General features: G+C 37.8%; 1 protein-coding gene across 1 annotated transcript in view; it reads right to left on the reverse strand.

Annotated features, from left to right (window-relative positions):
- The window catches only part of tox3 (TOX high mobility group box family member 3), a 39,627-nt gene that overhangs the window by 11,004 nt on the left and 10,010 nt on the right, over positions 1-18,613 (reverse strand). Inside the window, exon 2 of the mRNA XM_068314625.1 lies at positions 4,948-5,013. Within this exon, the coding sequence (XP_068170726.1) occupies positions 4,948-5,013 (66 nt within the window). The remainder of the gene's footprint in view (positions 1-4,947; positions 5,014-18,613) is intronic.

Consider the following 18,613-nt stretch of genomic DNA (forward strand, 5'->3'; position numbering starts at 1 on the left):
TTACCCTTGATACTGGATCTTTCATTCTTTACAATGAAAGATCCATCAGCATTGAGTCCCGCATTTGTCCTAGTTTTTGTCTTGGCCTAGGCAAGTTCTTTAAATGTCAGACCAATAAACCTGATATTAAGATTGACCTGCCAGTAGAGCCAACATCATCTTACCTGGCATGGCTTCTTTGTCAATGCTAGATAGAATAACAGAAGGGGCATAATTGAAGAAATATGCCAGCACAGTAATTGATTGGGGACTATTAATATGACCCTTGGTTGCTTTAGCATACTGACACTTAAAACAAATTCACTGGTTACTCGGGGCAGCTTTCTTGACAGCATTGATGAATGCCAGTAGCAGAAACAAGTAATAGAGATTTCATTCCCTCTTTTTCTTTCCATTTCCCTGCTCCCTACCAACATTTGACTCTTCAGTGCATGCTTCACGGCTAGAGAATCAGTTCTCCTTTCAGACGTTGTTGAGATCATATTCATCACATCCCTGGATTCTGGTATGCAGAGGGCAGAATAAATCAAGAGAACCTTCAGAAGGAACCATTTTTTCCACGTCCTCTGCTGTCAAATGACTCAGTCCACTCAAAGAAAATGTCTGAAACTTAGTTTGAAACAACCCCTGTTCAGCAGCATTTGAAGTTGGTGTAAAAAATATCAAGTATAGCTACCATGAGTCATGGACAAAATGCTACAGTACCACATGGAAAGGATCAGAAATGGTTTATCATCATAGCTTTTATTCATCTTTTTCAATGGATCCTGTGGAGAAGAGTCAAACTCCACACCAGTCTTAAGATCTAGGAGCTCAGTCTCCTCTGAATCATCTCATGCAGCAGTCTCTAAACAGCACCATGGTGTAATCTCTCTCACAGTAAAGTATATACTGTGGTCATGCCTCAGAGTCAGATACACTAAACAGACTGATATTTGGTCACATTTATCCACAAGGGCTCTTGCAGCAATGCTTTAAGGGAAGGGAATATATACACTGAAGAGTCACATTTTTTACTCTTGCCCTAGTGTGGGTACTATATTCTAATGTAACTACACATAGTGTGCTGAACGACTGAAAGGTAAATCAGACTTCAGCTATATAGACCACTGGATTCTGTATGTTGGGACAAGATGGCCTTTATTAACAGAGCCTTCCTCCAGATTTGTGATACCAGTAAAAAAAAAAAGGTTGGCTGAGGTGAGCTCCATTTACTAAGGGAGCAGCAAAAGTACGACTGAAGCATTTATGAAAAATATTATTAGACATTATGATGGAAAAGTGGACTATTGGTGCTGTCTAACAGAGTGGAAGTAGAGGATAAAAATATGAAAAAATACTGGGGGGAGGGGAAATAAGGCAATATCAGAATCAAAGACTGATAGATTGCCTGTTTTGTTAACAATAATACAAATGAACATTTCCATCAAGGGCACTCTTAATGGAGACACAGTGTTTGTGCCTCGTTTGTGGGGATATGGAACACGTCAGCTGTCTGCAAAGAAAAGGCCCTTTCCTCAGGGAAGAGGTGCCACATTTTACAAGAGCCCAGAGTGTTTCTGTGTTGCATACTGTCTGGTGTCATTTCATATGAAGCCAGTCTAATTCTACACCAGGAGCAGCTTAGGGGCTTTGATTGGAGATTAAGAGATGCACAATCCACTCTCTTTGCATCATCAGCCTGATTATCCATTTAAATTGTTCTGAAAGGCTCAACAAAGCATGATGTTAGCTTTGGATGTGTGTGTGTGTGTGTGTGTATACTACCAGTGTGTGCGGTGTGTGTGTGTGTGTGTGTGTGTGTGTGTGTGTGTGTGTGTGTTTTTCAATGGACTACAACAATGTCTAGTGACTCTAGTAGAATGAAGGTATAGTATGTTAGTAACAGTGGGGCCTTTGATTGTGCACTTACAGCTATGGTGCATTGGTTAACCTACCACTGTATAGACCTAGTTAACATCCAGTTAAACAGGTCAAAAATATTTTTATAAGACAAATAATGTCAAATATTCATATACTTGAAAATAAGCTCCCTTAAAAGTTAGCGTGCCTCCCTCTTTACATCAACTTCTGCTAAGAGCTGTGTCTCTCTGCTGACCTTCATCACTAACCGTTAAACAAACCAAAGACTGAATTCTGCAGTGGGATTTATTGATGAACTGGACTGGAGAAATGTGGGCTTTTATTTTCACTGATTTCCTAGGATTAAGGAAGATATTACCTAGGATTATGGAAGATACTGTAAATTTATATTTGATATTTTCTTTTCTATGTTGCTGTATTTGTTCTTGTTTCTGCTGTCAAAATGTTATAGTCAGAATTAGTAGTATAACTATGTATGATAAGATAAAGTACAGAATATTTACAACAATAGAATGATACAGGGAGGGGACTGTGATGTGTATAACTGAATTTTACCTTCCAATGTTTTTGTCACTGTGCTACAATAGTGCTCTTTCAATATCAGGACAAAGAGCAAGAAAAAGCTTTTCGGGCAATATTCCCAGTCCTTCAATAAAAGTAGTAATGTAATTCACAGATGCAATAACCAAGACTTGTTAAAGGCAGCAGCATGCAATTACTGCATATAATAGGCCTCAAAATCAATAAAGGCAGGATTGAGGATTCAGTTTCAAATATCTAGACAGGCAGAGTGCAGCTACTCAAATGACAACATCAACTATAGCACTTCTAATCAACATTATTTTAAATCTGGATCATTTGTACTCCATTTCTACATATTTATAGTTCATTACATGTTTCTAATTTGATTGGGAAAGTAAAGTGATACATCAGAGTGAAACACAATCCCAGTGTGCAGTATCATTTTCCCTCAGGGAAGCAGCCAAGCTTTCTCTTCGAGGATGTATGCTTTACCAGGCACATCAAGGTCATCTTATCTCATCCTCTAAGTGTATAAGGTAAATGATACATTACCCATCTAAACAGGAAAAATACAGATCTGCTGTTCAAAGGTTGAAGCAATATGCCTTGTGCCCAAACACTGTTTTGACACACAGTAGCTGAATATAACCAGCTTATATTTAAACTCTAACTATTCACATTAAATATTTAAGCACAAGAAATTGATTACGTAGAAATTATGTAGTGATTATAAAGAATATAAATTATAAAGAAAATATTATAAAGAAATGTAATGAGAAGAAACAGTGGAAATAAAATTCAGAGACGACAGACACAAATAAGGTAGACTAAATAAAATAATTTTAATAAGTTGAATTGATAATCAAGTCAGAACAGAAGAACTATCAAGGGTCACTGGGTTAAAGGTAACAATAAGGAAATTACTCTATTACAAAATAAGGTTTTGTGATTTTAAGAGTGACACCTTTTGAAGTTTTCTCATAGGAAAGATCCAGACAATTTATGTGTGATAATGAAAATGCAACATGGCAGTTAGCTTTGCAAACAAGTGAATTGTATTTCTCATACCAGCCTTACTAGCTAGTCTGATGTTCATCATAGAGCTTACCTTTTCCTCTACACTCTAATTCCAAGCCAGATGCAAAAGAATATTAAAATAGCATTGGAGTCGGGATAGTTTGAAACCTCAACACTCAAAATGGAAATCATATTAATCTTACTTTAACATAATACTCTGGACACTCCTCAGGTTGAAAAGAACAAAAAAAAGTATGACTTTGCTCTCTCGCCTACGCACAATGTCATCTGTGCCCTGTACACTGGAAACAGTTGTTCCTTTTGATAAAATGCAAATTGGCAAATGCAAAAAATTGTTTTCTTCCCAAGGAGCACTCCCTTAGCCCATTCCCCTTTCCCCAACTGCAGCAATAGGCCACTTTAGCTGGGGCTGAACGGCATCCAAACAACTTGTGTCGGCGTGGTCCTCGTCAAAGTGGGCCTCATCAGCCAGGGGATGTGCCCACTAAGTGTAAATGTAGGGGAAAATTAAAGTCCTTTCATAACACTCATGGAAGCTGCCTCTTAACAAACATGAGGTCACACACTCAATACACTTTTGTGTCGCTCCAAGAGCTTGATTGTCACAGTTACATCCCAACTGTCAAAGTGAATAAAAACAATAAGGTTAACGATGATATGTATCTCAGTATTTTGGAGCAGTGTAATGTTGCTTTGGTGTGGGTTTTGAAGCGAGATCAATCTCCACTTGTAAACTGGTTGAGATTGGCCCATCTGAAGTACAGAGGATGATGGGTATTTTTGGTGCACTTGTCTCTAATGACAGGGCAGCAAAGTGGGTGGAAGGGGAATAGAACGGGTAAATTTAGCCCAAAGTGACTGCTTCTTCCAGAGAAACAACTATTCCTTTATTTCTTTTAACATGCCAGTACAGTACACAGTTATTTCAGTATCCCCAGAGAAATAGTTAGTGACATTTCACAGACACGGTCGGACTTACAGTGACAAAACAGGAATCTCTTTGAAGTCTTTCATTATAACTTTGAAAAGAGGATGAAAACAAGTACTGGTATCCTGAGCTTTCTAGGATATTTATTGTATCACAGAGTTTAATCAAGACAGTCAGTCACATCAGTATCGGTCTTCAAAAGTGGAGGCTGGGACTATCTCGTATTGCTTAAACGTTATTGTCTCATATGGGTCTTAGGATGCATCAGTTTAGCCAATAATAATGTTGCAAGTGAAAAACACTAAATCGTTTTAGCAGACTACTGTGTGAAATACAGGCTTAGGCTTTACAACATACAATTTTATTGCCACAATCTGGGAAGAATTTCAAAGAGCAGGTGAATTTACATACTTAACACCTACAAAAGCAGTGAAATGAAAGGTGCGGAAATACTGTCTGGCAAATCAAGAAGACAAACGTAATTCACCGTATCTGGATTCACATATATTGGACAACTTGTTTCAATTTGCTGAATTTCCCATGTTCAAAATGGAATTTTAATATGTAAAGAAAAGAAAAATCTTAAGTATACTCACATCACCAGCAGCGAGCAGAGCGCCGTTTGCCTCCGCCATGTTCATGTAGTTGTTGTTATTCTGGAACTGCAAATGAAGACCAAAGAGACAATGAGTTTAGAGAGTCTAGATTACATCCAGTGCAACTTAAGCTCTCACCACTATCATAATAGACATCTGTCACTCAAACAGACCGCCACACTTATCTCTGAATGTTTACACACCGAGTTAAACCCTTTCTCTAGGTGCAAGCAGAGATTCTGCCACTCTGCCATTATTGTGGCATGATAAGAGGCATGTGAGAGGCCAAGGCCAATTCAACCCAGGGTAATGAGAATCTGGTCTGGCTATTCAGCTCTTATGGGATGGCAATTAAGGATATGTTTGCATCACAAAGCCAAGTATCAAGATGCAGTGGCAGGTTATTAACTTCAAACAAGAACCAAGGCAGTCAGACTGCAACATTCCACGAAGTGTAGGTCAGGGTACCCTGAAAGTAGTACTTGGCAAGTGCATAGCTTTGACCTTTCTTCTATGTTTGACCATATATCAAAGCTAGTGCATAGGTAGATCAAAGCACTAGCTTTGACCTATGGTCTTACTCACACTGGCCTTCTCCATCGTCTTTCTATCTTATCTGGTTCCTGACTGTACAAAAGTTCAAATTTGACCTTGACCTAATTTTCTCAAGGTCATCATCTCATTTTCATCCCCTTTGCCGCCCTAGTAATCTGCTTTTTGTTTCAGCTTTCTATCTATAACGGTTGCGAAGATATTTGGTGGACATACAAACGAACGATAGGACAATTGGACGAACCGATGAACGGACGGATGAACACACGTACACTGACAATTACAATACATCACCACTTTGAAGCTGGATGTAATCACCACTTTCAAGAGAGATCTAATACTCTAGGAGAGAGAGGAGTGATACTGAGGGGAATTAAAGAGAAGGGGAGTGTTTTTAACATAGGCAAAGTACATTTTGGTAAATGAGATTTATTATTTATTTCATCACAGGAGTTCTGAAATTTACAAATTCCTTTTTTAATTCTTTATTGTGGATCCATCCTGCTTTGAAAAAAGAAGCATATTCAAAAATGTACCCAGCAGTGATACAATTGTAAATACCTCAATGTAAAGACACACTCATGTTTAAGACGATTGATAAGTTATTATATCCTAGTGCTTTGGTAAGAAATAATGTTTTCACAACATATCCAACCTCCCCCCAACCCATACATAGCCTGCTGGCAAAATGGTAGGCACTTCCTTTCTTTGGAGACACAACCATGCTGACAGGTAGGAACAATGGGACATAGAATGAAGAATTATGGGCTGGCAGCTGGGCCCAAGAGCACAATGCACCTCTCTGTGAGTGAGCAGTGCAAAACCCAGCCTACACAGCACGAAGCAGAAAGAATCACAGCGCGTTTGCGTCTTCATGAGGTTTCATTGAGAATACACTTCAACGAAACCCTCAGCAATCATTTTGTGTGTTTGTTACAAAGTCACTTTCTGACAACAACACAAGAAACAAAGAATTACAAAAAATTAGGTGGGTGGGGCAGAGAGAGAAAGAGAGAGATGGGGGGGGGTTATTATCTGGGCAGAAGCCAAACAATAGTGGAAACAAATTAAGATTAGTGCACACTAAGAAGCGCGTTAATATATTTTCTTGCTCTTTGTCTTTTTTTCTTCTTTCTTTTATTGTGAGTGGTTAGAATGTGAATGTAATTACTGAAAGAACTGCTTCTAATCAACTGCAAAGTGTATCCATTAATTAGTCTATGCCCTAGAGAGAGAGTATGGAATCAGCAGCAATGTTAACAGTGTTACGCACCAATGACAAACCACAAGCACTGCTGGCAGTTCATGGAAGCAGGTGGTTTGTCCTGTCTAGACCTCCAATGCCATTTTACCTGAAGCTGCCCCACTAAACTATACCTGACTTGGGCATTGGTGTTTTTCATGTTAACACAAATGCATTCAGAAATGTATAAACACTCTGACATGCACACCTCAGTGAGGAACATCTGTCAATAGCTCGCACCCCTTCATTTCCCAGCTGTGTGTAACTTAGGGACATGGCATGGCTGGGTTACGTCAGCCACTTCGCTGGTAATTAACCGTATGTTTCCCTTATCTTGGAAGTGTTACTCTCCCAGCCATCTCTTTTTTTAGATAACAAATTGAAGTCTCAGAGATACCCTTCTCTATTCAAGCACTAGGAACATTGTTCTGATTGTAGGGAAGATACAACTTCACACGGTGCCATTTTAAAAAAAACACGTTATTTCTATTTGTATCTGGATAAAGTTTGACCTACAAATTGAACCTTCAAATGAAAATGGTTCACAAAGCAGCATTGACCGATCTTAAAAACATTGCTATTTTTAATATTAATACCTTCCCATCTGTAGTAGAATGTTAATGTTCGTAGCCATGTCTAAAGGTTCCATGCAAACAACTCGGTGGCATTAAAAGCCACACATTTTAATTCATTTACCTGCCATGTTACAAATCATTGGTGAATGTGGAAAAAACAACTTCACAAGCATTTAAGTACCAGCAAGTGAAATGTCATCAAAAGGCTACATCGACAAGTACCTTTGAATTTCCTCCAGTACAGTAAAATAAAATAGTACAATATGTTAGTACAGTAAAATGGAATTTAAAAAATAATTTAAAAAGTACCTTTTAATTTATTACTGTAGTTATTGGCATTAATGTCATCAATGAAAATATAATCAAGTGCAAATGTTAAATTTTTGGCAATTATATGGTCTCATGTTCCCAGGACCATTTAAGCGAGATGTCCTCAGAAACTGGTATCAAACTTCACTATTAAAAGCTATACAAAATATCATCACAGCCAGGGTTGAAGTCCTCAGCAGATGCCCAGAGCATAAATTAAGATTATTATTGTTATTCCTAATTTTTTTGTTACATGTCCACTGCCAGTTGAATGAAATGTCAGAAGAAATTAACTGTGATTAGAAGGCTCATGTGGCTGACAGTAAGGGATCTTGCGAAAATGGGTCAGCACAGACAATGAAGGCTCTGTAATTAAAATGATGTGACGAGCTAAGGCCGGCCCTGCAAGCGGCTAAAGAACACTGTATGTGCACAACTGAGGATTTTGGAAACAGAGATGTAAATTAAATGAAAAGTTGAGCAACTCTAAAGATTAGATTACTTGATATTTGCTAATTAAGTGCTCGTAAAAAATGAACTGAACATAAAAATGTCAAATGGCAGTGTAGAGTCAATACAGGAGTTGATGTTATTGTGCATGAATTCAAATCAGCCTGACACTTCTTGACATTCCCGAAAAGCAGCCCTGTACATATGGAAGGGACCCAAAGGGAAGTCTTTGAAAAGAGTGATTTCAAATTGCTGAAGGTATGAGACTTCAACCATCAGAGCGTATTCACAGTTAAAGGTGCTCTGTAATATGAGTCACCCTAAAAGCCAGACATCGCTACATGGCAGAGCAAACACTGGGCACTCAGTGTTTTCATTTCTCTTTTTGCACCACCAGCACATTTTTTTCAATAACTGTTTAACAGAGGAGAATTAAGAGCTTACATGGACTCTGATCCTAAAGTGAAAAGACTTCACTGTCTGCTTGATCGCAGGCACACAGAAAAAACAAGCACCCTTGCAGTGAATGGGATGAATATGAAATTTAACTTTTTCTCAAAATACACCACTGCCTTTCTTTGTTCCAACAAAATCTGTGAATTGTTGTAAAAGCTTTTACTTTAATCATATCTTCAAAAAAATGGGCATTATGTGAATTGATGTGTTGTTTATTTAGGGTGTATTTTGTTGCTTGGAAATTCACTCACCTTTTAAATCCCAGTGCAGAAATATTTGTATGAAAAAATGTCCAGTGGGAAATAAAGTGGTTTACAGCTATTATAGCAAACAAAATTATTTCAACCTCAGGGCGAACACAATATTGCAGCAAAGTAACCTCATCTCACCACCCATATGATAGAGTAACCACACAGATGCTATCAGTAAACATGAACTGGATGACCAAGATCCACAGAAACACAAGTCTCATAGCACACCTACCAACTCTCTACATGCATACAAATGTAAAATGTACAAGCCTATATGTTCAAATCTACACTCTCTGATCTGAACACAGCTTTGTTGATGATGATCAAATGTTCGGAAAACATGCAAGAGGACATTGTACTTTACTATTAAAATTAAAGATGAGATGTGCTTTTCAGAAGTTTAGTCCTTGGTTTTACAGTATCATCACAAAGTCACAATAACATTACTGTCAGTCAGCAACTGACCAAGTTGGACACATTTGTCGTTCCCACTGAAAACCACTAAACTAATTCAATGAAGAGCCCACGCTTTTCCTGAAAACATATCAACTGCTGACAAGTGATTTTACAGTTCAGCCTCAGCTCAGTAATCACAGAGTAGCATGTGTTCTCTGGAACATGACACCTGTGATAATAGGTTCTCCAGTGGTCTCCATAAAATACAGCAAAAGCATTGCAGCTAAATCTCAATCTCCAGTCCACAGAAATCCATCATTATTTCCTATGTATTATTTTATGCAATTTCCTTTTGAGACTGCTTTGATCCTCTAATCCAGTGAAGGTGTTGCTGATGCAAACAGCAAAATTATTTCCTTTGCTTAAGACCATGCCTTGTCTTTGAAAATCTGGAAAAGTTACCTTATAATTTGTCACCAAATACATGCTAAATTACAACCCAATTCAGCAGAAACACTATGCAGCTGCCTCTCTGGTAATCACAAGGCCTATTCACACTCAGCAGGTGTGGCACAAGCAGAGTTGAGCTGACAGATATAGATATATTTCTCCCGGTGTTTGCAGCAGTCAGTCTGTAAAACGACTTCACAAAACAGCATGGCCACACAGCCCACTTGCGACCCATGTTCTGATCTGCAGGTTGAATCGATTGCTGAATCAGTTTTAAGCAAAATCATTACTCTCCTAGCCCAGGACTGTCTTTTATCATTAAGACTGCAAGTCCTCAACTCCGTAACTTAGAATTGAGGGGAAGTCTGTTTCTGGCCTTTCACCCCTCCTCTCCCATGTCTACCACCACAGCAGTAAACAGGATATACTTCACATATTAGGTACATATCATCTTAGATCTTGGTTGAGCTCCTGACAGTTTTGTTCAAGCGCTTTGTTCATTATCTCCTAAACCACATCACCATTTTTCTGTAAGCAAAGCCTTATATATCTGCAAATGTGGTAGAGATATAAAACTGGCTACAAGTGATCATATGTATGTATGGCTTTGGCATGATTAACAGAAAAGAAACATGGACATTTAACTTTTGGGAGATGTATCCTCTGATGTCTCAAATATTTGGACAATTAAAAAAAAATTCCAGGTTGTCACGAATAAATCCCAATCCATTTCTTCAAATTCTATCACGAGTCACAAAACCAAGTTTAGAAATCCAAAAGGACAAATTGAACTATCAACATAAAGTTATAACTTCAAGCTGTTCCACAGCTCAGCAAATGCACATTTTCCCAGTCATTATGGCAGTGTTAAAAAACGGTGAACTAAAGTTAGTGCATTCAACATATTCCTTGGGGCTAAATACAGTATATAGTCAGCACATATGAATGCTGTGTACAATAGTGACAACTTGGAGACAAAGTATTTAGAGAACAATATTTGTTGAGTTTATTGTATCAGTACATTAGTTCAGGCATAAGAACAAACAAATATAGATGTTTTTCGGCCTTTATAATATTTTACAAGTTGTAAATCATGTTGATTTAAATATTCTCTCACCACTTTTTGACCTCGGAAGTTACAGCTATATATTGTATTTCATAATAGATCTCTCAAGCAGGAAGCATAATTACAGTCATGCAGCTCTGTAAGGCTGCACATACAGTAGATACAGATAAGGTATGTTTTTAGACAAAAATAACAGCATGGGCCTTTTCCATCATCAGGTTTGATGTGTAAATGTTGATTTTAGTCCCCACACATTAACATGCTAATATCATGACTTTTTAGCACAACCACATCCAACATCACATTACACAATGAAGAGATATGAGCTTTAGCTATGAGCTATAGCAATGTTTTCTCCAAGGTTTCTAAGACTTGCTAATGGTGCCAAAACAAAGATACCCTCAACATTTGTCATAATAGACACAAAGCCCGAGCTATGTCTCAATACTAAGCAGGTCAACATGTTCTGGACTCTCAAGAGTTAATCCTAAAAGAAAGTACAAGCTAAATAGGGTTCCATCTTTTATCTGGCAGGGTGCTAAGCCATTGGCCCGCAGCCACAATGGAGCTTGGGCAATGGAGAGGACCTCAGAAACAAGGTGTAGCTTTCTCACAATGGCTGCTGTTGCATGGACATACAGCTCTAGAAGCAACACAATAAGACCCAGGTTGGTGCTGTTGTCTACATTTGAAGCCAAGCCATGTCTCAAGGGTGTTTACTCTCAGCACCTTTGACGCTATCTCCAATTGAAATTGGTATCAGAGGTGTCTATTTTATCCAAAGTTCCTGTGTTCTGTTTGACAATCTTCCATTAAAGAATGATCATGACTAAAAGCTACATTATGAAATTTGTACAGAATAATCTTTGATATTAAAGATGTTTGTGCTCCTTTTTCTTATTTTACCCTTAGTACTTGGATTCAGATAAAGCTTCATCCAATGCTTTTAGTGATAGTCTTCTCTTACTTTAACAGCACAGATGCATTTTCCTATTCACTGGGGATTACAATCAAGAGCTTTTAGTGAACAGCAGAAGTACCTGGTACTTACTTAGTAGTGGGAGAAAATGGAAATATTTTGGTTTAGCATTTGAATCAAAAATACCACAGTTACCAAAAAGAAAGTACAGAAATCAAATACATAACATCACTTAAGATCTTAATGTATAATTTGGTGAGATGGCTATCTTTTGTTCTGATAGCAATAACAGTCTAAACAGACAAAAAAGTATAACTTATTTTTTTCTTTCAAGTTACTTGTAGTTTTAAAATCTTGAATCCAAATACATATTAAAACATCCCTCTGTATGTATCCTTGGACAATTATTTCCAAATAGAATTCTACTTGTGTCTCTTCTGTCATTCCTGCCATGAGGCCCCAGTAAGCACATACCGGCCAGTTGTTCAATCTCTGTAAATCTGAAAAACACAAACTGCTGAGCAGTGACTCATATATCAGTCTATTATATACTACAGGGCTCAGTGCATTAAACAAATGGCTGGGCCTGCAGCTGGAAAAGAGAGGCAATATAGAGAGAGCAGAGGTTATTGTCTAATTTAAATCTTGGCTGCCTTCCCAGAACTATACCACATTCCAATTTGTGGCCGTGTTGCTTGGCGCTACTGAGGTCCGGCTGCAAATACTCTCGGGCTCCTCTCCAGAAATGTGTCTCCAAACTGATGATCAACAAGTTGGCAGACATTAAAGCAATGACTTGGGCATATTAAGTTAAATAATGAAAATCCACATATATCTTGCTTTGTGTTATTCCTGCACGTGCCATATTTTCCCTTTCCCCCTGTGGTTACAATAATGTATCTATAATCATTATGACTTGATGTTCAACAACAAAGGCTCATAAAGAAAGCAAGGGTGCTGCATCCGTAATGTCTTTCAGTTCCATAATGAAATAGCAGCTGGAAAAGACATCTGTGAACACATAGTAGTTACAGAATGGTTGAGCGGGCTCTTCAAAGCAATTAGTTCTTTCAAGCGTTTTCTCCTTGGTGTACTATTGTCCGTTCATCTGGTAGATTGACAGCGCACCAGGACATCAATAGCAAACCTGACGGCTGTTGAGTCACAGACATTGTTTTTCTTGTGACAGCAACCATCAGGGTAAGTGCCTCACTAATGTTTTTAATAGTATTTAAACTCAAAATGTCACGTTAACATTTCCTACTTCAAAAGCACAGTGAGATTATTATACCAGCTTTGAATAATTACAAACACTAAGCTTCAACTTTGATTCCATATCATTGTACTGACATTTAAAGACATTCAGAACAAACATGTATCTCATCTTTTAGTCACAAAAATAACTGATTTATTTCTCTGTGTAAAATGACAGACTAGAAATCAGAGACTCATGGAAACCAGGAGATATGCTGTCTATTGAATGAGTTTGTTTTTTAAGAGAAAAGGTAAGTTAGCAACGTGTTTTGACATGGTAAAAAAAAAAAGTGAAAGCTCTGTTCAAAAATAGCTATTTTCTGTTGATGCCATCTTTCAAGGTGTGGTCAGGATCATACAATTCTCTCACTATGGATATATAAATCTCAGTTAAAAAATGTAAATGAAAATTATGTAAACCAACACAGGGGTTAAGCTTTGCACACAGATTGAAAATGCACCTATCACATTATTGCACATCAGGATAAAAGTAAAAAATCTTGGATCTGTGCCTTTTCACAATTTAAAATAACTGTATATGATGTGTTGCACAATTCCTATTTGAAACTGTGTTGATTTCCTCCTTTGACCACGTCTTCTTGCTAACAATTTTATTCCATTGCTTCAGTGCAGGAGACTGAAACATGAGGTCACTGGTACTTTCTGCATTTGGACCTTATTCTCTACGTTGGAACCTTGTTGTGAGTTTCTGCACTAAAATAGAGTGAATCAGGACATGGCCCCTTTGCACAACAATATCCTTCTCTAATCAGTGTTTGTTTGTCTTCATTAGGCTCATGTCTGACTTATCCCAATTCTGTGTGGATATAAATGGAAAGAGAGTCAGAGTGTGTGATACTGTCATATCTGTCATACAGTATATACTGTCAGATATGTAGCTTATATGACATGTGAAAATAAACAACTTTAACATAACCACATCATTTAAATTCCTCAAGTACATGTTAAAAGGTTCCCCCATATCACTCAGGTGCTTTCAGTTAATGAACCCTGCAAAACAAATGCCACTAATCCAATTAATCAATGCACAAACAATGCCTCCAACTATAAAATCACAGTATTGGAATGACGGAAAATCTGACTGCAGGTTTAAGCCAGTGTGAGAAAAAGAATTCCCATTGCCATTCTGTCATCGGTTAATTTACCTGGAGCTAGAGGGGGAGATTCACTGGACACATAGGGAGAGTTAATCTCTTCATTCATCTTCACTAAAGAGATTGACCCAATTAGATTTCAACATTGACTGACAGCCCTTGTGTTTGCTTTTCTGATTTCTTTTTATCCTTCTGAAGTCAGGAGTTATGCATCTCATGTCAGCTCTGGCTCAAAGCCTTTAGAATAATATTGAAGCGCTGTGCAACAATGAGACAGTGAAACAATCATAGTGTCTTTATTCACATATGTCAAGTGAAATATTCACCGCTGCAATTTGCTCTGACTGGTTAGCCAATGCATGGGTTGCTTGGGGATATCTCTCCAGAGGTCTTCAATCAAGCAAACTTTACATGAAAGAGGGTTTTTCTGCTGATAGCCCAAAACCCCTTTTTTAAATATGCTTTTATTTTTTTTTAGCATTTCTAAACAGCAAAAGCAAATCAGAACTAAATGAAAGAACGTCAGTATTTTGAGACATTTTACGATTTTGATCACCATGCTGAAAAAATATCTCACATCGTATCATGTATCGTCTGCTGATATGTGTGTGTGTGTATATTTCTTCTTTTCCTTTCGGCTTTTCCGTTCAGGGGTCGCCACAGCGAATCAGCTGCCTCCATCTAACCCTGTCTTCTGCGTCCTCTTCTCCCACACCAACTACCTTCATGTCCTCTTTCACTACATCCATAAACCTCTTTGGTCTTCCTCCTGCCTGGCAGGAGGCCTATATATACACTATCTGTATTATATACACACACACACACACACACACACACACACACACACACACACACACACACACACACACACACACACACACACACACACACACACACACACACACACACACACACACACACACACACACACACACACACACACACACACACACACACACAAGCAAACCTTGCTTTTCGAACGCTTTAGGCATTGAACTAATTGGAATTTGACCAAAAAATTTTGAATTTTTTTTTTCTTAGAATTCAAACAAAATTTGGAAATCGAACGCGAAACGAACTCCTTTTTGGGGCGACCGTGGTTCAGTGGTATCGTGGGTCGTCCAATGATTCAAGATCTGCGGTCTGATTCCCGCTCCCGCCGAGTCATTGGTCGTTGTGTCCTTGGGCAAGACACTTTACCCACTTTGCTTCCAGTGGTGTGTGAATGTTTGTGATTGTTCCGCTGGTGGTCGGAGGGGCCGTAGGTGCAGATTGTATTCGAAGAACCTTCCGGAACAAATTGTGGTCGGAAACCGAGGCTTGCCTGTAAGTATATATATATATATATATATATATATATATATATATATACATATATATATATATATATATATATATATATATATATATATATACACACACACACACAAAGTGCGCCCTCGTTACTCGCAATCAGTGCATTCCAGGAACTACACGCGAATAAAAAAATCTTGCATTATAGCAACAAACTATTTTATTAATTCCCGTAATTTAAACATTTATGAACCCTCCCCATAATGATATTAAACCACTTTCTATCTGTATTACCTTTCCCCACACTCTTATCGACTTTTATGTCTCATGGAAGTACAATGCGTACTTCCGGATACCGTCAGCCAATAGAATGCGCGTACGGTATCATGTGACTACCTACCAAAAATCCGCGGTGAGGTGGTCACAAGTGTTGATGCGTGAATGCGCGAGGGCACATTCATGTAATAATATATATATGTGTGTGTGTGTGACACTTTACATTTTGTTCCTGGCACATTCAAGTCAGAAGGTTTTAAAAGGGGATAAACACGAGTCCTGAAAAAGCTTAGCCTTTAAATAATATCTATTAATGAGCCATTTCATTACAATCCTGTGTGGGTAATTAAGAGATTAATGTATCAATGCTGGTTTTGGCAGGTTCTGCATCTAGGAATGACTAAATTTATCACAGTCTTTTACCATTACGCTCTTAAAAAGCCTTTCTCCCATCATTCTCATTTTTATTGTAAAAATGAGAGACACTGTTATTCCATTCCAAAACACCACTGATGCTCTAGGGCATGATTTGTCATTGTTATTCAGTGTTCGCTCACCTACACTTAAAACATGATCCTCCTGGATTTTAATTAAGCACTAAGGTATATCCCAGGGGTTTCAAGCTTGGCAAAGGAAGCTACTTTGATTTAGACTATGTACTACTTTGTTTTTACTGTTTGAAGCCTGTTATGAGAGACTGTGGTGATGAATGAGAGAACTGGGCAATTAATCTTAATTGTTAATTAGTTCCTGTTAGGAATGTATTCTGCTGAACACACCGATACATACAAAATGGGAAACTGAAAATGAGTCATCTCTTTAAAACACATCTCCCCACCTCACAACAACAAAGTATAATCTAGTCCGGATAATAATTCTACTTGTGCATTTACATGCATTTGATGTATTGAACTCTCCATGTAGCAACAAATAGCACAAATCAGCAAATTACATTCAATAAAGACCTAATTTACAGACAACCAGAAATCCCATTCAGTGCTGGTAATATTCAAATACAATATACTGGCTGTTACATGAGCAATTATGAGTAAACAATGTAGAGATTTAACACAATCTTGCAGCAGAAATACACTTTTGCAAATGGTCATTATGCCACTTAAGCCATTCAGCATGATAGCAACACACATTTTTAATATTCTATTTAGAAAGCAAATAGGATATGAATGCAAAACGCAAAACAGAAAGCAACTAAACATGTAAAAATTCAGGTACAGTGCAGTAAATTATGGGAAAAAATGGGCACTGAAAAGATAATATAATAAAAAGACAATATAATAAAAGTCCAAACACATTTTAGATAAATTAACCAACAGCTTATTGCAGGCAGTGTTCACATGGACTTTATCAAAAAAGCATAATAGACTTGTCTGCCAAAGAAAACCTTGTTGCTACTTTTTCTACATCTATTATTCAATAATGGTGTAGTGTGGACAGCAGCCACTTTTCAACAGAAATAAAGTATTGGCAAGAGTACAATTCAGACAACCCAGTTGTGCAATGTACAATATGCAGCTGTTTTTAAAAGCAAGCCACACTGAGGCAATAATTCTCCTGAGTTCTGACACCATAACACAGTTGATTGTGTTATGGTGTCAGAACTCAACTGGTATTCACTGTTTAGACTTTGAAGTTCCTTTCTGATTGGCAATAACATGAAATGTGATCTAAGATGACTCTTTTCTGACAACTTCATGTGGGCCCACCCTGCTATGCTACACAGCCACATTAAGAGATCAAAATTGTAGCTGAAGTCATGTCCTATAATGAGACTGAGAACATGAGGATGCTCAGCTACCTGAGAGATGAAGATTGGCTACAGAGAAAGTTATTGTACAGAGTTGGCTGTCCTACATGTATTTCAGAAGATATGTAGTCTCAGAACCACAGGGGTGCTGTAGGATCTCTGTGGTTAACTCATGGAACTGGTGAAGGTCATCACTGCTGAGCTGAGCCGCCACAACCCCTCATAAAACCATGCAGCGTATCATTATTTTCAAAGTGTTTCATTATGGACGGTTAACCTTGACTAACTCAGACCTAACACTTTAATCAGCTGCCTGTGATGCCTTTGAAACAGTGTAATCATTCAGCTTCTTCTTTTGCTCTTCAGTGGGAGAGACACAAATTTAGTGAAGCTAGTTTAATAAAAGAAAAAATCTTTTCCCTAGGCTGTGCAGGTATTAGAAAGGCTACACCATGAGAACGAACCAACAAATAACAAGAATTAGATCAGTTTCTAAAGAAGAACTGTCATTTGAAAGTACGTTCAGTCAGCAGCAAGCAGACGAACCCTGCCAATGCCGAGGCCTGACAGACCTTGATCTTGCTGCTGCTTCTGCCATGCCACATTATGACCGCAAATGAGAGTCCATGAGCTGACAGAAACACGCCTCACAATACACAAGGACATGCTGTGAAAGACCTTCGAGTCTGGAAAATATTACTAATAGGCTTAAGAATACCAAAGAACAATTCATGACCCAAAAGATTTCAGGGACTACAACCACACTATGTTTCTGCATATTTAATAGATGTCATAATTGATTTTTGTTCATTTTACACTAATGAAAACCAGATTTAAAAAAATTGCTGCATGATGTCCATGTATCTGATTACATGAAATAAATAATCCTCAAAGAGATAACATTTCAGTTAATTGCTGAGAGATTTACTCATTTAAATAAAAACACTGGTGGCCAATTAGAGGCAAAATAAAAAATAGTGTGATGTATGAAGTCAAGTGTTCTAAAAATTGTGTTCACTGCAGACCATTTTTTCTCTTGCCTGCAGTTCTGAACAATTAACCACAAAATGTTTTTATTGTTGAGCTAAGTTAGGGCCAGATGCAAATTTAGATCAATACTAATAAAAGGACAGTGAATTCTTTCTCATGCATGAATTCATGTTTGCACTGTTTCTACAGTAGAAAATGGTGAAAGGATTGTATAAAGTAACATATTAGTGATTAATTAATGATAAAGTTAAAAAAAATGAAGGAATACAGAGCAGTTGTTTAATTGCTCTGCTGAAGGGCATTATT

Source organism: Antennarius striatus, chromosome 1, assembly GCF_040054535.1.
Source record: "Antennarius striatus isolate MH-2024 chromosome 1, ASM4005453v1, whole genome shotgun sequence".
NCBI lineage: Eukaryota > Metazoa > Chordata > Actinopteri > Lophiiformes > Antennariidae > Antennarius > Antennarius striatus.